Raw genomic sequence first — 20,086 nt, 5'->3', positions numbered from 1 at the left:
AGAAATGCATAGACTAATTTTCAATTTTCTGCCAGAGCTACCACTTTGCATTTAACTTGCGCATTGAGGGAATGACCCTTTTTATATTGCACTATAAAAGCAACAATATCCTGTGTAATCCTCAAGAGATCCCAATGGAGAAAACCATCTGTTCAGGAGCTTCACACAAACAGCTTTATGTGGTGGAGCATAGTATAGGAAATGATTCTTTATCCAGAAGACAAAAAAAAACCACCCAGCCATTCCTACTATGTGACAAAGAGGAACATCTGAGGGACCTTGAAAACTTTCCACTAACACAGGCCAAACAAGAGTACTCATCATCAGTCTGCAGAAGGGATGCTTAAAGAGCCTAGAAAAGAGAAGTAATCACAAGTAGGAACAACCAGCACCTTCTGATTCTGGGAAATGACAGAACCACTCAGGAAAATCTAACATTCTGAGATACAAACATGCAACTATGTGATTAATGATAGCAAAGGCCATTGAAAATAATTACAAGGCTCAAGTATTGATTGTCACAGCCTAAAGAGATTCCACTTACACTCTAGATCAAATAATCCCTTTAACAGGCAGTAAAAGTTACTTTGATCTTCAGGCTGCTCACAACTGTGAACACTTCTACAGGCTGGACTGAAGATGAAAGTTTTGAGGCCTCCTGCCACTTTGTTCCAGCATAAGATTTGAGAGTCCCTGACATTGGATCAGTTTGGGTCAGGAGAGCTTTGACATGAAAAACAAAGTGCATGGCCACATTCTTGTATAACACAGAGGTGCTGATGTTGCCTGTGTAATACTACCTGCCACAGATACGACACAATATACATACACTCTTATCAGGCTGAGACAGCCTGCAAGTAAATGATAGAAATTTGGGGTCGGGAACCTTTGCAAGAATCACAGAATCAATCAGGCTGGAAAAGATCTCTGAGATCATCAAGTCCAAGCTGTCACTGAACACTACCATGTGAACTGGACCATAGCATTAAGTGCCACACTCAGTCTTTCTTAAACAATTCCGGGGATGGTGACTCCACCACCGCCATGGGCAGCTCATTCCAATGTCTAATCACCCCGTCTGTGAAGAAATTCTTCCTAATGTCCAGCCTAAACCAGATAAAGACTATGTCCTCTTGTCCTGTCACTATTTGCCTGGGAGAAGAGACTGATCCCCGCCTGGCTGCACCCTCCTTTCAGATATTTGTAGAGAGGGATAAGCCTCCGTGCTGAACACCCCCAGCTCCTCCAGCCGCTCCTGATAAGACTTGTGTTCCAGGACAGGTAACTCCGACCCCAGGAGAGCCTCTGTTCGCCCCCAGCTCCACTCCAGCCCGCCGCCCACCCCTGCTGTGCCACCGGCGGTGCCGAGCCCCTCCAAGCAGGAGATGCCTTGCAGGGAGCCCACAGCCTGGCAGCGATGCCGCAGGGCGGGAGCTGCACGGGGTACTCGGCTCCAAGGGACACATTCAGGAGGCGAGGGCAGCACCGGGGACACCGGCCACACGAGCTGGCGGCGGCGGCCGGCAGGGGGCGGGAGCGGCCCGCGGAGCCCGGCCCGGCCCCGCCCCGGGGCGGCCCGCACCGGGGCCGGCGCTGCGGAGGGGCTGCCGGTGCTCCCGGCTCCCCCCGCCCTGCCCCGGGGGTGCGGAGGTGGAGGGGCGGCTGCCCGCGGCGGGCCCCGGGGCGGGGGAGGCGGGCGCACAGCCAGCAGCCTCGGCCCCCGCCCAGCCCCGCCGGCCCCCGGTTTCCCCGGGCCTTGAGCACCCGCTCCGGGCGGCACGATGGGAAAAACGAGTCTGGGAAAGGGCCTGCTCACCAAGCACCAGAGGGCAGAGAGGATGGCTGGAGCGCTTCCCTCATTCCTTATTCCTGCAGGTGCCCCTCGTGAGTCTGCCAGCCAGGCCGGGAAGGCTGCAGGCACCCGAGCGGGCTGGCGGGGAGCTCGGCTCACCTGCCGGCCTGCAGAGCCCAGCAGGGAGCCAGAGCACAGGCCGGGGCACAGCCAGCCTCCGTGGGCACAGCAAATTGCATACTTGAGGAAGTTAATCACGAGCTCTGGGTTTATGGGCAGCAAAGTCTGAATGCTCTGGGGCAGGCACAGCTTTTTTGGGACTCTAGGGTGGCTGAGCCATTCTACACTCAACAAAGCTTTGGGAATTGATGGAGAGATTGAGGGAGCTAAGTAAGGACCTGATCTTCTGGCTTTCTGTTGTCTCCTGTCCTGTAACAGAGGTCAGGTTCTTTTCCCTGTTAAAAGGCAAAGGTACAGCTTTCCATTTTTTTTTTTTTTTTTGCTCCTTACTCCAGGCAAAACTCAGAATGACACTGCCAGGTCTTCCATCCTTCACACTTTACATGTCTGAAGAAGACCTCCTCTGTTCTGAGGATGAAGTAAAAGCTGTGATTTCCATCTTTATCCTGAGCTGGATTACTCTCAGTCCATTACACAGTCTGGTCTTTTCTGCTGAGGGAGCTGATCCTAAGATATGCCCCCCCTGCATTCACCTTCTCCCCTGATGCTCCAATAAGACACTATTCTGGTCATGAAATACCTCTCCCTACTCCTGCTAGGTTCTCCCCTCTTCCCTTCTTCTCCTGGGAGACCTCCCCGGTCCCTACTAATCCTGCAAAACATATTTCTGGCTGCAGCTGTGCTTGGGCGGAGTGGGATGAAAGCACAGATGTAGAATGAACCTGTGCTGCGATAGCAGCCGAGGCTTGTCCAGACATGACGGCTTCCCTGCCCCTTCCCAGAGGAGTGCTCTCAGGAGGGCGGGGAGAGCTCTGTAGCACCTAAGTGGAAAAACTGGCTGGGCTGTGCAAAGAGAGGGGATTGCTGCAGGAGGCCAAGGATCTTGTGCTTCAACCTTCTCCAGCTCCCCAAGCAAAAGGAGCAGCAAGTAGTAGGGATTCATAGAGACTCCCTGTAGCGGAGCAAAGCAGAGACACGGGGCACCTGCTGAATCTGAGAGCGCTGCATGGATCCCTATGGCCTTAGCTTTGTGCCACACAGCTCTGACAACAAGAGCAGAGATCTGCTGTCTTTTACCTCTCTCCCTGCAGTAATACATATCCCCCAAAACACCACACATGTCAAACTAAGTTGCTTCAAGAAGCTGAATCTTGTCTCCCCTGCAGCCAAGGGAGAGCCCTGAACTTCTTACTCCAACAACCCTTGCTTGCTGTGACTCCAGCACCCTGGTGACTCTTTTGCTTGCTAATTGCTCTTCTTCAGAAGAGCAGGCACCATGCTATTGCGCAATATGCTTTACATGGTTTCCCATGGCAGAAAAGCCATCCCAGTCCAAGAAGAATGAGGGACAGAGGAGAAACCTCTCCCCTCTGCCTCTCAGCTTTCTAGTCATGGGACAAATACCCTGCTCTGTGTGTCTGACCCGTCTGCCCTGAGTGAACAAGGCTGCTGTTCAAGGGTTGAGAACCAGTTGTTGAGTGAGTCAGTGTCAATCACACAGTTACAGCTCGCAGAAACTAGCTCCAGAGCTGAAAGCTCCTGGATGAAGCCCAAGAGGGAGTGGAGAGGTGTGTGCAGGTCTTACACCTGACACATGAGGAGAAAAATCACAACTGACTAAGAGAAGCTAAGGAGAAGGAAAGATATAAGATACAGAGGGTAGGCGAGAGAGAGGCAGACCACACTAACTCTCCTGATCCCACTTTCTGCTTACAGATACTCTGATCTTTAGCTCTCTGGAACCTCTCCCATGGCCTACAGCTAGTGTCTGCATACTCACCTACACAGCTCCCATCGACTTCCTCAAACCCCACAGCACAAAGGCATCGGCCCACTGGTACCAGCCACTCCCCGTCAGTGCTGCAGTGCATCCTGGGGGGAGAGCCCACTTCTTCAGCTGCGTACTCCACACAGACCCCAGGCACTTCTGTCAGCCCCTCTGACCCTGCCAGCGTCTCTGGAAAGCGGGCCAGGCCCCGCACCGCCTCCGGGCAAGTCTTGTAATACACTCGGACAGACACCATCGCTACACAAGCCCCAGAGTTCTGGAAAGCCAGGTAGAAGCCCCGGCGAGAGAGCTTCCCAATGGGGCACACTTCTGTGTTCAGCTGCATGGCCCCCGACTCGATGTCTCTGCTTGTGAAACTTCGATCTGCTGCCACAGTGTTGAGCTACATGAAAAAGAGAAAGACAACAGCTTTACCATCTGAACAGGCCACAGCAGCTGAGATACCCATTCCTCTCAAGCCTCTTTTATACTAAGGCCTTTTAGGGGTTGTCTGGTCAACTGCTTCTAATGCCACTGCACTGTATGCTTTCTTTCCACTTGGAAGAGGTGTTAAAAATGGGGCGAGCATATTTTCCTGCCTCTGTACCTTCCATCATCTCCTTCAACTGCTTTGTAGTCATTCACTGGTCTTCTGCAGTACAGAAGACTCCATGTTTTGAGTCTCTGATTTCAGAGGTCTTCAGGAACTGCCCCTTTTCTGTCATAATTTTCTTTGTTTGCAAGTTGCATGCAGTAAATCTACAACACCACTCAAGAGCTGTGCTTTGAAACCAACCAGGGAATTACAGCCACTTGTTTTTAGGCTATAGTTGCTGCAGTTCAGATAATCTACTGTAAGGTGCTCCTTGTGCAGCACTCAACATATTTCAGGACTGTAGGTACTTGGGTGAAAAATGCTCCCATACTTTTGCATTCCCACTGCCTCTACAAACAAAGGGTAAGAGTGAATGAGTGGGTGAGGATATTTTCCATGCTTGAGCAAATGGGAAAGGCCTCTGTGACACCCTGTGACATGGAAGAGCAGGACTGCAGGTGGGGTGGTCTTTCTTCTTGGTGGGAGAGCCTGATAACTGATCCTCTCCTCCGCAGGCCCCTTCCCATTGTACGACACCACCCACTCCTTGTAGTTGGATGGGAGATGAAAGGCTCTGTAGAGCAGCTGCATTTGGCAGGGATCATAAGGCATGTTTAGGAGTTGTGGAGGTATCGCACAAATTCATGTTGTAGGCTGCAGGGGAGGTGGAGGAGCACTGGGGAGGGAGGGGAATCAGTTACCAGAGTTCTGCTCTGCCTGTGGTGGCATTTATTACTCTTTGTTTCCATCGCATCTCATTTAAACTGCAAAGGAACGGGCAGGTCTGTGGCTTCTGTTAGAAGAGAATGGGCTTAGAGAATTTTCTCTGAAAAAAAGCAGAGGTTTTCTGTCCTGCAGTTCCAATGTTTCCATGGAAAGAGAGCACAGCATTGGGGAAAACAGCAGGTAAAATACAGCAGTGCTAAATACCTTCACACCAGGGAGAACTTCACTGTAGCAAGCCATCACCTCCAGGTTTATGGAACAAGACCCTGTACCTCATGGCAGTCAGAGTAAATAATCAGGACCACTGAGACCTGAACTGGATTCTGTTCTCTGCTTGGTCTAATCTTGTTTTATTCCCTAAGGCAAATAAAATTCCTTTGGTCTCTGCTTTACTATTTCTAAAAATTGGTGTAACCATCCAGCCCTGTCACAACCCTTTAGAATCCTTACCTTCGTGGTGTCTGGTTAAATAAGAGGTTACACAGAACGCAGGTCTGATCTCATTTGAAACCTCCTATGCCTCCTGTGGCAAAGAGTGCTCTGAGCATCACAGAGGGCACCGGGGGTAAAGTTTACTCTAAGGACAACACTTACTATCCCATGCCCTTCCCTACATGCTGGTTCTCCTGGCCTGTCCCAGCCAGCAAGACACACCTAGCTTAAGCTGAAAGATATGACAACTTTAAGCCTGAAAGATATGACTCAGTCTTCACCCCCAGCAATACAGACCTTGGTGAACAGTGGGCGGCGAAACTGGATCCCAACATCTTGTTCAGACTCCATATAATAGAGGTTGAAGGTCTCTTTGCAGGTCACCACTTCACCTTTGAAGCTCTTGCAGTCCCTCACAGTAAACTTTAGCTCCACATAAACACGCGAGGCTGCCTCACCCCGATAAATCCAGTTGGTGCGAAGCCAGTGATCGGTGTCACCCTCGGAAAGCACACTGCAGTCCTGGTACATGTAGATCGGGGTACCATTTATCATCTGCTGCACCTCACTCCACTACTCCCAGGGGAGAAGAAAACACATACTGTTAGAGAGGTGTGAGAAATAAGTTTCACTTCAAATATGACAAAATCTTGCCTAAAAATCAGTTCTTTCACAGGGTTCAGGGCTCAAAGCCTCACCAGCTAAAAGTCTCTTACACTCAGCAAAAGCTGCATCTGGTCTAGAGCCCCTTGGCTACCTAAACTCTGTACACAGGGAGCAAAGAGGATCCTGCAATTAGATCTGACTTACCAGACCTTGGTACATCCCCTTCATCCTACCTTGGTTCCAGTTCACTTCTTACATGCACTGCCTTATCTCGGAAATTGAGATAAAGACCCACTACTTCCATGTATTGGCCACTTCTCTCTGCCACAGTTTACATCCAGGGTGTACAGTAGGACCTACCAGACCAGGACTATTACCTGCCCCTGGAAATAATGCACAGCATTTCGGAGTAAGAGAAAAGATGGCCTGGCATAATGGAAAGGTAAATTGCAGAAGGACTGTTCTAGAGCAAGCACTCATTAACTTGGAGTTCACGCTTCTTTAAGTGGGATATTTTGCAAAACCTAATTTAACTATTAAAACTCAGTTGATTATCCTGACTTCATATTGCATTAAGGTTCTGCATCTTCCCCAGGCCAATAATGGCTGAGAGGAGGACACGGGCCCAGCTGGTTATATGACCTTACTAATACTATTTGCATTAATCTAATAAAGTTTGATACTGATTTTAACAAATGCTTTTGCTAAATTTTAGGTGGCTCTAGTTTTTCTTTCCTTACCACAGGCTGGATACAAAATGCAAAGAACATTCTCTTTTGAGTAATTCACATAAGAGAACTGAACATTTGGAAAGCAAGGTTTTGTCCACAGGGAAAATAGCTTACATCCTTTTTCCTCCAATGCTAAGACTGCCTTTCTCATTATGCTTTAAATGTTTAATCAAATTAAATTGAAACAAGTGCCCACATAAGTACTGGCACAAGTTTAAGCATCTTTGTTTTAAATCACACCCCAGGTTAAGATGCAATTTAAACAAGGCCTCAATCTCTGTGTTACTCCAGACTTGTCGAATCTCATGGGCTGAGCATTAGATTCACACATTTCTTCAGCACCACCACCTCCTGTGCTCACAGCTCAACAGCTTTTCTCCCCACAGACCAGGTCACTCTGCTAGTGGAATACAAGAGATGTACCCACAGAGTGCATAAGAGGCTCTGCTTTCATGCCATGAGTTAAAGTATACCTCCTATATACCTCCTTCACAGCCCCACTCTGAAAAGTATTGGAGCGCCTTCTCCAAACTAGCAAGTCTTGCTGATAGCACAAGCTCCTCTCTGCATGATTTCAGCCTTTTACCTAAGTGCATACTAGCAGTCTCCTCCCAAGAAGTTCTGGGGATGGTATCTATGTGTCCCTTCTTGTTCCCTTTTTTCTCCACATAATTAATCCCCAGTGTTACCCCACCCTCTTAATCTGATCCAGCTGGCATAGACCTGCAGCACACAGGATTTACACTTATTTCACTCACTGAAGGTCAAAGGATTTATGATAGCACAACAAAGAAAGAGACTGATGGATCAATCCCAATTGATCAAGCAGAAGGCACAATCACTTAATGACCTCTTGCAGCCTTTAACTGAAAACCTTCTGGAAAATGTTACACAACTGAATTTACAATGCATCCTGAAATAGACTGGAGTAGAAGAAAAGAAGCTAGGAAGGAGAATAAGAGTAAACTGGCTTTCATACACTGCCAATGTTAGGACTGGCTTTTAGAAGCATTTTTCAATGTGTGTCTGCCTGGGAAAAACATAATTGCATTTGGAGGCTGAGAATTAGACAACTTTCCATTAGCAGTTTATCCCAAGGCAGTACCACAGACAAGTGTCACCAGAAAGTGGTTTTTGCATGTCTCACTGAAACACATGAGCTGTTGTGGTGCCCATCCAGAAAATATATTTTTAAAACTTACATGATACAGGACCAAAGTTTCACTTTCGGTGGTGACAGCTCTAGCAACAACAACAAAAATTCCTTTAAACTATACTGCTGGAAAAAAATCCAACTGCTAACTCCTGTATTTCTTAGCTCATCTCAGCCCAGCTTCTTCCAGACACAGTTCTTCAGGGCAAAGATGCTTGGCACTGACAATTGCACAGTTTCATATGCAGTGTGGTGCAAAGAAATAACAAGGGAGTCAGACATGTTTTTTCTAGACTCTACTGCTGATGGGTAAAGGAAGTAAAATGAGAATATTATTTATGCTAACAATACAGAACTATTGTTAAATATGCTTCTGACTTCTTTTCATTATTCAGTGAAGCTTTTAAATTCAAAGTAGTAGAGGAAAACTGTTACATACAACATTTAATGAAAGGGTGATGAGACCAGAAGTTGCCTGGCAACTGTCTCCCATCCTCAAAGAATCTGCTGCAAAATCAAAATGTATGCCTCTGATTTTTAATGTAATGTTCTTAATAAACATGTGTGGTAAAGTCTGGCTCAATCAATATTAATTACTTGCCTCTGCAGTTTGTCTGCCAATGACATTGAATCAACCTCCTTTGATAATGTAACTTTTTACCCACTTCATTCCAGACACTGTTGCCTTACTCCAGTTGGCCACAGAATAGGTAACCTTCTTCTAGAAGTGGAGAACAGTGCTGGTCAGACTTCCTTATTTTAGCAGTGAGGGAATTTAGGTTTTTTTGATTTGAGAGAAAACTTTCTCATGAGATTCAGAATCATAGAAGGATTTAGGATGGAAAAGACCCTTGAAGATCATCTAGTCCAGTTCCCTGCTCCAAGCAAACTAAAGAGTTCTTAAAGTCTTTGCATGTTATTCTTTAAAATGCCTTTTAAAGTTTCTTATTTTTTAAGTTAAGAGTCTAAACTGTCCTTAAACTAGTCTTCAAACTCTTAAAATCTTTTAGAATTCTTTAAAAGTTGCTAAGAAAACAAATTTCAATGCATTCAGGAGAGTGCCATAGGTTAGTAGCTTGGCTTCCTAAAAAGTCTAAGTATGTGGCCATTGAATTTGAGAACAAATGGGTTTCCTGTGCTTTTCAGAAACCCATATACTAATACAGGCACCTACTTCCAGAGGTTTGTTCTTGAAAACCTTGGTGTGGTGGTGTAATACAGAGCAAAATTATTCCAGCACAGCAATTAAGAGTCAAGTGAAACACAACCTCAAAGCCAAGCTACTGTGTCAATAACCTCAAAACACTATGAGTTCAGAAAAAAGGAAAAAAGGAAAGCAACTTTCCTCGTATTGGCTTGATTCCATATGAAGGAAGCTGTCTTTATAAAGGCCGTTCAGAATGATTTCAATGACAATCTGGAAGGGCACCAATAGATATTTGTAGTAAACAGTATTGGTTTGGTCTGCCATGTGAGTAAAAATCCAAAGATAAGATAAGGTATGTGTCTTTTAATATCTGCCTTTATTGATGCTGAAATGATGATACAGTTTGAAGCTCTGGAGCCTATGGAATACTTACTCTGCTTTTTCTGTATAATAAGCCTTCTATAGATTAGGTTTGTGTCAAGGATCCTATCTAGGACAAGCTGTGATTCCTTTATCCATCTGTAGACTGCTCTTTCTAGGATTTACCATCAGGTATAAGAGACAGTTTGCACACCTTGGAGCCACTGTCTCAGGCTTTGCAGGCATCAATGAAGTGGTCTCTTTTGGTTTTAGCCTCTTTTAGTGGGTAAAAAAAAGGAAGGAAACAAGTTTTAATGTTGACAAATACAAATTTCATCCCTGCTAATGGAGAGGCAGGCTACCAGTGACAGAGGCAGCAGACTGTGACAGTATTGCAAATTGTAGGCTGGGACTGGAGTCATGAGAGCTTGTGACTCGCAGTAAGAATACTGTCTCCATCTCCAGCTTGCCAGGGACCTGCCCTGTCTCCTTTCAAAAAAGAGCCTGCCTGCCTGCTGTGACCTTTTGTCTCATTTGCTTTCACATTACCTCAGCACAGTGACTTCCAATCTGTGGTCTGCAGACCCCCAAGGAAAGGCACGGTGATACTTTTAAGAGACTTACAGAAGCAAAAGCTAGGCAAGCCTAGCCAGTAAGCTTAAAGTTACTAAACTAAGATGCATGTCTCTACTGGAAATGATAATAAATTTCCTACTGGAAAAGTCAAAGAGCTCATATGCTGAAATCTAATGACTTGTTTAACTTTGGGTTAGAAAATTTCACTAAGACAAAAAAACCAACTAAGTTAATAAAGCCAGCTACAGTGTACCTGTGCATAGTGTGTCTCAATCTCATTTAATTTTCAACAGAATTGAGACGCCATTAAATCTCTTCCTGAAGAAAAATTGCAAGGCCCCAAAATAGCAACCTTTTTCAGCAACAATACATCACTGGTGTGGCAAGCCTGAAACCATCTAGGAAAACATGTGCCACTGAACAGTTTTTATCCCTTTTCCCTGCCTGCAGTCTTGCCTGTGGAGCGTCTTGATTTTTGTATAGCATTTGCATGCTACCGTGACCAAAAACCCTTCCTGGAACAGATTCAGCATTGAAGGTAATTACAGCTGAGCTACAATCATAGTGTAGTTTCCTCAGAGGAAAGCTGGTGACAAGAAAGGCACCTTGCTGGCACCTGTTTTAATACAGTGAAGAGCTTCTCTTCAGTTGAAATCTGACAAAAATTTGTCAGGAGGCAAGCTGGACCAGCCAACCAAAAATAGCATCACCACAGTGGTGTATTCTAGAAGTGAAGCTTCTATGACCCTTTACTGAAAGTTTCTCAATACTCTTTGAAGTTCTTTTGCTGGTGTGGAAGACTATTTAGATGACAATGATGAAAGAAGCGTGGTGACATCTAGACACTTCATGAGTCCTGTAACTTTAAATCTGAGAACAGCTGAGGCTGCTCTTATTTCTTTGATCATTTGGCTATGGTCAGGCAATTTTAATTTCATCACATCATCATGGAGCCTTTGACACAACCGAACACAGAAGAGATGTTTACTTATCTACAGTATCTTTATGGGTGGGATGATATATTTTTCCCCACAATGATCCACTGGTTATTTTCAGGGAGGAGCAACTCCATTATGTAATTACTCGTTCTTTAGGGCACTAGCACATAGGTCTCCATCCCACCCATGTCCTTTCAATTTAACTGGTACTCATGCTCTTATGGGAAGATAAGGTGTTCATGTGGGACACCAAGCGTCAGTGCATTGATTACAGAACCTGTTTATCAGACCCAGGTTCTGCTGTCTGCTCATTATCTGAACTGGCTGACCACATTAAGGTCTTGCATGAAAACAGTTCTGGTCATAACAGATGGTGCTAGATGAGTGATAATGATACTCTAGTCCAACATTTCACCTAGCTGGTTTGGAACACTTCTTTTACTAACACTCACTAACAGTACCAATAACTACAAAAAGGACAGGAGTGAAAAATCAGATTGTGCATCTTAAGAGTTCAGAATTCATGGCGCAAGCCACATTACCAATAAAGCAAATGTTAGCTCTCATGTTATTTTTGCATTACATTGCATAGGATTCATTGTAAATGGAAGTGATTTTTTTTTCATTTTTTCAAGGTAAAGGGCTTTGTATTGTGAGCTGTGGTTTTCTATGGTGTGTCAAGTGTACTTCTAGTGTTTACAGAGAAGGTGGAAATTAGTCTGATGGTGATGGGCAAAACTTGCTCTGTTTGTATAAGTTGTTTTAAAGGCGGATCAGGTGGAATCCCACACAGGGATGGCATAATTATGCCTTGATGATGATCAAACCTGCCTGGAGAAAAGAAGCTGCAGGAGATGGCAGCCTGAAAGTCATGTGAGGAGCTGGCAATATTCAGGTCAAGCAAAGAGAAGCCAGAAACTAGGCCTTGGAAACAATGGAAATAACCTTTTGAGAAATAAATCATGGGAATTTTTTCCTGCAGATCTGCCTCTGAAATAGTGAGAATCACAGTTCAAAGCATAGGTTCATCCTTCGAGGACACAACAGGCAACGAAAGATATAAAGCCTTTTTTTTTCTAATTGCTTGCCTGCAAACTCACCAGTATTTCAGTTGGTATCATAATAGAAGTTGTTTTGTTTGGGTTTTCTGTTTGGTTGGTTGGTTGGGTTTTAATATTATTATTATTTTAAATAGCCTGTTAGGCTTCTTGGAGGACCATGTTATAGGCAGGTTAATCTCCAAGCTCCAGCTGACTTGTGCTGCTTTTGTGTTGACACAAGGAAGTTCAGTGAACCTTGTCCACCCATTCAACAGCTATAAAAGAGTGAAGCAGCTTTCTGGAGCTGCCAGGCAACAGGGCTGTCACCACCCCAGTGCCCGAGCAGCCATGGTGATGAATGTCACGGCTGTATGGCATCTTCAGCTCACAATGTGCTCTTTTCTGCCCTTTAGGTCACAACACTGAGTGCACTGGCCAAGACTGTTACTTGGGTCTCTGGCAGTGACTCCTTCCTAGGCTGCCTAGTTGGCGGCTCATGCAATCTGGCCTTTCCTACAGCTATTAATTTACACTTCACTCGTTCTCATCTCACTGGTTTGTATTCCCCCTTCTCACACTTTTGAGTAAAGTATATCTGGATATGCATAATAATTTTTTCCTTGTCTCTCAAACTGACACAAAAGAATTAATTTTCAATTAACAGGATATCATCAACAAATATCTCTCCACCAGTCCACAGATCAACAGCAGCAAGTCATGTCAGGATGCAACCCTGAAGCCAGAGGTCTTCTCATTTCCAGGTGATTGTTGACTTGACTAAGCATATTTCCCTTATTTCTATACAGATCCTGTTCACTCGGGGGAGCTAATCCCCTGTGCCTGATACTTAACTGAGAGCAGTGAGGTGTACATGGCTACTCTACTCCAGCTTCAGAGGTGATGGCACTCCCCTGAGTTAGCTCCTAAAGGACATGCATGAATAACAGTAGTGGGAAGATGTGCACAGAACAGCTTTTCAGATGGCTGTTTTTCACACCACCTTTGGATGCTACAAAAAGCTGACTGGCTGAGACTTTTCCAAGTAAGACTATCTGAGTAAGAGATCATCAAGTCTGACTAAGTGATCATCGAGTCTGACTCAGTGAACTGCCCAGGTTTAACGAGATAGGAGTGCTGTGCTGGAATTGCTTGCAGGTGGAAGGCTGTGTGCCCCATAGCACTATTTCCTTCGTGACCAGGACTATCTGTCTGACCAAGAAGTGGTGGAACAGAAACCAGCCATCTGCTGATGCTGAAATGTGGGACCGCTGAGTCTTCTGGAACACAACCTCACCTTGCTAGAACCTGAAGGCACGCAAATGTTATGGTGTGGTCAGTGATACAGAAGTTGCTGACAGGTCTCAGGTACTTGATCTAGTCTATTACCTAAAAATTTATCAGTGTAGAATTTGAACTATGCCTGGACTTTAATAGAACAACAACAGCATAAAAAAAAAAAAATCTGATTTTTTTTTTTTTTTGCTTAATCAAATTGTATTCACGTAGCTTTGGCAGTTGCTGTGGTCATAATTAAACTTTCCATTGAACATGAGGTGCAGAACTCAGAACTCTTGTTCCTGAACAAGAATCACATAATTTCCAAAGTTTTCAAGTGATTTTGGAGCCACAGTAGTTGTAATTGGTGGCTATTCATTGATAGCCTTTGGGATACTAATGCCAGTTAGGCCACTGGTAATACATGCCTGTCCTTAGTCTTGTTTGAAAGTAGACTTTGGGAAAGCTGAGTAGATCAAGGGCCGTGCACACTGGGAAACTGGTAGAAAGCTTGAAACTGATAGCAGTGCTTTGAAGTATGTGTGGAAGCAAGCAAGAGTATGGAATAGGCAGGAAAATAATTATGTATGTCCTCCTCCTCACTTTGAATAAAAGACTGAGAACAACAGCAGCCTGGAAAGGAGATTAAGAAAGACATTAGGAACCTTTAATAATGCTATGATCCAAGCAGGAATGTAAGTTGGGAAAAATAACTCCACAAAGCAGCTACCAGCTGAGAACTGAGCCTTGCTGAACTTTTAATATGTAATAAATATGGCACAATTTGGCAGCAGTGGAGTTCATGTGATTCCTGAAATAACATACATCCAATTTTAAAAATGAAGTCACCATGAAAAAGGAACCTTTTACAAGCAAAGACAGCTGTAGGACTGGTGAAAGCACATCTCCCAAGAAAATGTAGCAGCTAAAAAAAAATGAAGTGTGTTTAATTTACAATTCGTTCAACAATACAGAGAAAGTCGTATTGAGAAGCTCAGTGTGCAGCATTCTCCAGCACAAATGCCTTGGAACTTAAGTAGTCACATGTACTCATGGGAGTATGACTGGATTGTGCAAGTACTATTCACATACACAAAAATTGGAAATTGGATAAAAATTGGATAAAAGGAAAATTTCAAGATAGGCCCACAAGCTGGGAGTGAGATAATCACAGCATTAAAGACAAATATTGGATTGCTCAGTATGTTGTATTGCAGGCGTACGTAAACTGGTACAGAAAATCCATTGGAATAGATATTAAATAAAATCATGAAAAAAAAATCAAAACTAAAATCATGAGGACCTTTTATGCCTTGGCTAAAAATTCAAGCTCAGAATTCTAACAAACAAATAATTCTAAATTATCACAGAAACACAAAGATTTAGGAAGGAAAGGACCTTTGGTTCTCTACTCCAATCCCCTGCTCAGAACAAGGCTGACTTCAAAGCCAGGCTGGGGTGGCTTAGGGCCTTGTCTATTAAAAGCAAAATGCAAGAGGAAAGCATAATTCCTCATCACAATCTGTTCACAGCTGATGCAATTATATTTGAAAGCAAATTAGTGATTAATAACTTTTTATAATGTCATTTTACAAACTGCCAAGAAGCAGTGCCACTATGCCTGATAAGTGAATTTATTCATGATTGGATTTGAGAGGTTCTTTTTGAAGTTTCAGTGGTATCTGAAACCAGTTCAGGTAGCTAGGCTGTTTGTGCAGCATGAGGAGTCTTAAAGAAATGTGAGAGCAAGCAAATTCTGTACTCCTGACACCTTCGAAGTGGCCATCATTGGCTCTCTAATGTATGTTAAAAGCTGGAAATCTACCACTAGTACTGTAACACACTTCTCCATGCCCACCTGGTGCTGCTGTGGCAGAACTTCAAAGCCAAAAAAGAATTATCAAGGAATATGCTAGAGGAGGGGGGTGGTGGGTGGTGAGGTAGATAAAAGGAGGTTGTAGGAACTACAGTCTGCCTTTTTAAAAGCCTAGTTTCCAATAGTAGCCTAAAGTGAATGAAACCTTTTCTAAATAGTTACTACAAAGCAAGCTAGCACAAATCTTTTAATAAACAAAACTCTACAGACACTTTACTTAAAGTACAGAGACTTTCACTCAAAGACCACCCTTAAGCTTAGGCAAGATGCTGGCGAATGTGCTGCAGAAGTTCTGAACTAAGGAAGCACAGTCCAAAACCGAGTGGTGTTCTCAGGCTGAGCCCGTGTGTTAATGGGAGCATTGTCTGCCCTGGATACAGCCACGGTCTGACCATGGAACAACCACACCTGGCAAGCCACTTCATCCTCTGTCATTGGCTACAAGTGAGGAGAAAACAAAGGTCTAGTTCTGCCTCCACAGACTTAGCCAGCCTCTTCTGGGCTATGCCTCGGGGGCCTTGTCCATATAAAGCATGAAAATTCCCCGCAGCAAATTCCTCCTCTGTGCGATAAGTATATTGACACAAATCCAGCTCACTGATGGGAGATCTCCGGCATCTGAGGTTAGGTACGAGTAGCAGTGTTACACGAAGTACACCCTTCAGCTCTGTGTGCAACACAGCTCAGACATTTCCAGCCTGTTACTAATCAATCTAGTCAGATTATTCAGTACTAATCTTGGCTCTTTTTTGTCAAAAAATGTTCTGAATTAATTTCCGTTCTTTTTTGAACATACTTAATTCTTCCTTTTGAAGGAATGGTTTCAGAAACACCTGTTCAATGTTCTCATTACAAGAGAATCAGCCATTGTTCCCTTTTTGCTTGTGGCAATTTGTCGGACTTCCACCTAACAGTTATTGGGAAATTATGTAATTAGACAAATCTCAAAAGACTTGCTTATGAGAAGTCAATGAATCTATTCTTCTTTCTCTGTTGTTTTATCAGTCATCCATATCCTGATCTTTTAGTTTTGATTTTCTCTCAGGCCGTGTTCCCCATAATTTTCAACAATTCTCAGTTACAATTACATTGTGAATATACGTATTTCAAAAAGCAAATATAGCACAAGCAGAAGGATTTGCCAACTCCTCACACTGCTCTGAACCTACTCAGATGTTCTGTAATAAAGGTTTTATTTTCTTTCTATCAGATTTTGGCTTTAGAACGCAGTTTTCAGTTGTTTTATTCAATCTTTTCAAGAGGCAAACTTCATCCTAAACATGCCTGGAGCCTAGAATTGGGGTAAAATTACCACACAGAGAGTTGATGAGACAACAAAGGGAACAATGGGCAAAACATGATCTACACGTATGTCTCACTAGGGCACCTGTTTTGAGCAGGGTATAATAATACTACTAATAATAACAAAACCAGCTTTACTAATGAAACAAATGCAGTTATGCCAGTGCAGGAGAACTTCACTGTCTGGCTCTACTTCACCCAGCAATGCTACCGGGGAGGAGGAGGAGGCTGGGGTGGATTTAAACCAGCCACAGCCCATTACAGAGGAAAGTTACGGAAATGAGTTAGGAACAGGCTCTACCCAGGGCTACTTTAGAGCAGGAAGGGTGAAGACTCTCCATTGGAAAGCTTGGGACTTGCTACAAACACAAGAGCACGGATGAGGAACTGAAACTGTGTATTAACATACGTGCTAACTACCACAGCATAGTCCCTAAATTCCCTTTCCTTTGTGCATTCCTTCCACCACTCCCACAGCACCGCTGTTACAGAGGAAACCACCTTCACTGATGTAGGCTGTGACACCAGAGAGACTGCCCAACTATGCTTCACACAAAATAGGTGTACTTGCACAAAAATAGCTGAGAGTTCAGCTGTCTTTCAGAGTCCATTGTTGCAGTGGTTTCAGGAGTACATTTTGAAGCATTTTCATCAACTCAATTTTGCAGTCACAAAACAAAGGGAAATTCCTCTCTCATTGTCAGCTGTGTGGACCAAACACCACAGCTTGGTGCAAAGTCCGAGAATCTTGCAGCCCACCCACACAGGCAGATTGCTGCCCCATGAGTTAGCAGTTATTTCTTCAGTCAGCTGCTGAATTAAAAAAAACCTATAATGTGTTTCTAATTTCTTGAGAGACTGAGACAGAAATACTTTTGTTCTGCCTATTTTCCTGGGGAAAAAAAAGACATGAGATTTATGTGCAGCATAACAGAATGAAAAACTGGAGGATGATTTATTTGATTTTTTAATTTTTCTTCATTACTTTATTACTTCATGGAAACAGTATATTTTAAGGATATGTTTAATCATACTGGAAGTCAATAGGCATCAGTCCTTAAAAAGCTGGCTAGGGTTGAGGCTGCACAAGTGAAGGGAGAGAGAGACTTATAAAGCCTAAAATGTCCAGGAGGTGGTGGAGCCTCAGAAGCTCAGTTTCCAGAGGTAGGGTGAAATTTCAACATGGTTATATTTTCCCATCATTTAGTACTGCCAGTGGCTCCCCTTCCTTGAATGTGGGTACTCACCCCTACTTCCGGAGGGTCGGGAAGCCAGCCCAGTTCACCCTGTGCAGTGCTTGTGTCAAGTAGATCCACTGAAAACCAGAAGAGAGGGGGAAAAAAAAAAATCGATGACCCAACTCATATGGCCCACAGAATGGTTTCATCCTTATTTTGTCAAAGAAGGTAAAGCCTGCATTTCCTCTCTCAAACCCCCCTCATCCTTTGAAATCTTTCACTTCAAAAAGCATGACTAGAGAAGGGCAGTTAGTCAGGAGTTAAAAGTTTTACTAATATATGAGACCCCCCCTTCTATACACATCCCAAAAAACACAACCCTGACAAATTTTATCACTTCCTAAAACTGTCCCAAAAAGGAAGAAGGAGGCTGAAGCCTATTCAGATGGGTACCCGGCATTAGCAGCTGAACACATATTTCCTTCAAATAGGAAGGCAGCAAACTAAATGGCTGAAGAGTAAGGCAATCAAATAAATTACCAACACAAAAGATCAATCAGTGTCGCCTGGAGGGACTATTCAGTACTTGAAACACGGTGGGAAAGTACAGAGGTAGTGTGAAGTTGTAGAAGGGACTTTCCATTGTCACAGTACCCAAAAGCCCGGAGATACACCACTTGTGCAAATTGATGAGCCTCCCACGTCTAACTCGGACTGTCCACCAGCTGACGATGGCCTAGAAATCGTTTAACCCTCTCCCAGCCTTCCGACTTTTTTGGCCGGGACATCAAGAGAGTAATGGTTCCGGCCACAGCATGGCCACCTCCTGCGGAATTGCACGGCTACTCTAAGCCTCGCTGCTGGAGTCGTGTGACAAAGGAGAAATTATTGGTATGTTCATTTTTAGCCCTCAAAGGAATTTGAAAACGTGATCACAGTTTGGCCTAAAGTCTTGATCTGAAGACACGTTTAAAAATGTGTCACTTTGTAGGCAAACATTGAGAAAGCAGAGGAGTTGGAATAAGACACACTGTGGGATGTGCGGCTTCGTGCCTGCCTTTGGGTCTGCCGGTGCTGCCAGAACAGAATACTGGTTTCTGTGCACCTATCGAAGTCCCAGCTTGGGAGCATAAGAAACAGAAAAATTCTTTGGATTCCCTTTTAGATTCCTGTGGGTGTATTCAGAGGGGTCGTTTCTGAACATCTCAGAAAAGAATCTGGGGGTGAAAGGTAGGAGTGGGGAGATTTTTAAAGGGCATTTAAATAACCAGGTTTCCTCCCCCTCATCTGACTCTTTTACAAATACTCCCTGCCAACTATAAGTAATAGTGTAAAGTGCAGATCAGCAAGAGTCCTGTGGAATGAGGAAGCAGGCTGTGGGCCCAGAATCAGAGATAAGAGGGATTGCGCTGCTGTTCTCACCTCTGAAACACCCTTTCAGGATTGGGAGAAGGGAAAAGTAGGAATCCAGGTTTTGCAAGTTCCAAGTGCTCACAGTATGGTCATATGGCAAAACCTTCCTAGCCACAGACTCCCTGTCCAGACAACGCTCCTCATTCACTTCCCCTCTACTCTCAATCTCTTTATTTGAGATAATATTCTTTTGTGGTTAGCTCCAAAAGCTCAGAGGGTGAGGTAGCCTGTCCTGCCAGAACCATCACCCAATTAAAATCTATGCCGTCCCATCCTCTTCAGGAGTGAAGCAGCGATGTGGAAGTGAGAGGGGCTGCATGGCAAGCTCTAGCAGAGCAAGGGTAAAGGAACTTGGAAGTGGCTGGGACAGGAACCTGGCAGAGCCCTTGTGCCATGCTCTGCACCGCCAGCAATGGCAGCTCCTTCAGCTGCTGAGTGCCCACTGGAGGGACAAAGCCCACTGGCAAGAAGTACTTCTCAAAGTGAATCCCACAACAGGGATTCTCCATGGAAAGGATGATTGTGTCAATAAGACTACAGAAGCAGAGGAATAAAGTCCTCAGGGACTACTAACTCTCTGGTCCACATCTTTGCTGCTAGGAGTCTCACGTGGCTGCCCAGCCACAGGGGAGGAGGTGTCCCCAAAAAGAAGAAAGGCTTCAGATAAGAGAGGACGCCTGGAAAATGAGCTGTTTCCCTGAGAGACAAGTTAAGGAAGAGTGGATCACAGACACAGTCCAAATGAGATGGCTGAGATAGGGGATGAGCGGGCAGACAGGTCCCTGACTGTTACTGCCAACTACTGGTCACACTTCTGGAAACCGAAGCCTGCGCGGAGCCACCCGGTATTACTTCTCACCCAGGCTGGCCTTCTCCACTGCTTCTGCCAGCTGCATCCACAACCTAGCTGGATCCTTAGTGGAAACGGGCTTGTCAAGGACCCTTTAAAAGATCACTGAGCACTCGCAAATTCAGAGCTGAGTCCATGGCTGAACTGC

The 20,086-nt window shown here is 44.5% G+C and overlaps 1 protein-coding gene across 1 annotated transcript in view; it reads right to left on the bottom strand.

Annotated features, from left to right (window-relative positions):
* EPHA1 (EPH receptor A1) overlaps window positions 1-20,086 on the bottom strand; it is a 33,983-nt gene that overhangs the window by 13,021 nt on the left and 876 nt on the right. Inside the window, exons 2-4 of the mRNA XM_041469478.1 lie at window positions 17,745-17,812; window positions 5,791-6,066; window positions 3,753-4,143 (exon numbers count right to left, since the gene is read on the bottom strand). Of these exons, the coding sequence (XP_041325412.1) occupies window positions 3,753-4,143; window positions 5,791-6,066; window positions 17,745-17,812 (735 nt within the window). The remainder of the gene's footprint in view (window positions 1-3,752; window positions 4,144-5,790; window positions 6,067-17,744; window positions 17,813-20,086) is intronic.

This window comes from Pyrgilauda ruficollis, unplaced genomic scaffold, assembly GCF_017590135.1.
Source record: "Pyrgilauda ruficollis isolate IOZ18807 unplaced genomic scaffold, ASM1759013v1 scaffold235, whole genome shotgun sequence".
Lineage (NCBI taxonomy): Eukaryota > Metazoa > Chordata > Aves > Passeriformes > Passeridae > Pyrgilauda > Pyrgilauda ruficollis.
The sequence above is the reverse complement of the archived record's forward strand: the minus strand, read 5'-3'. Positions and strand labels throughout refer to the sequence as shown.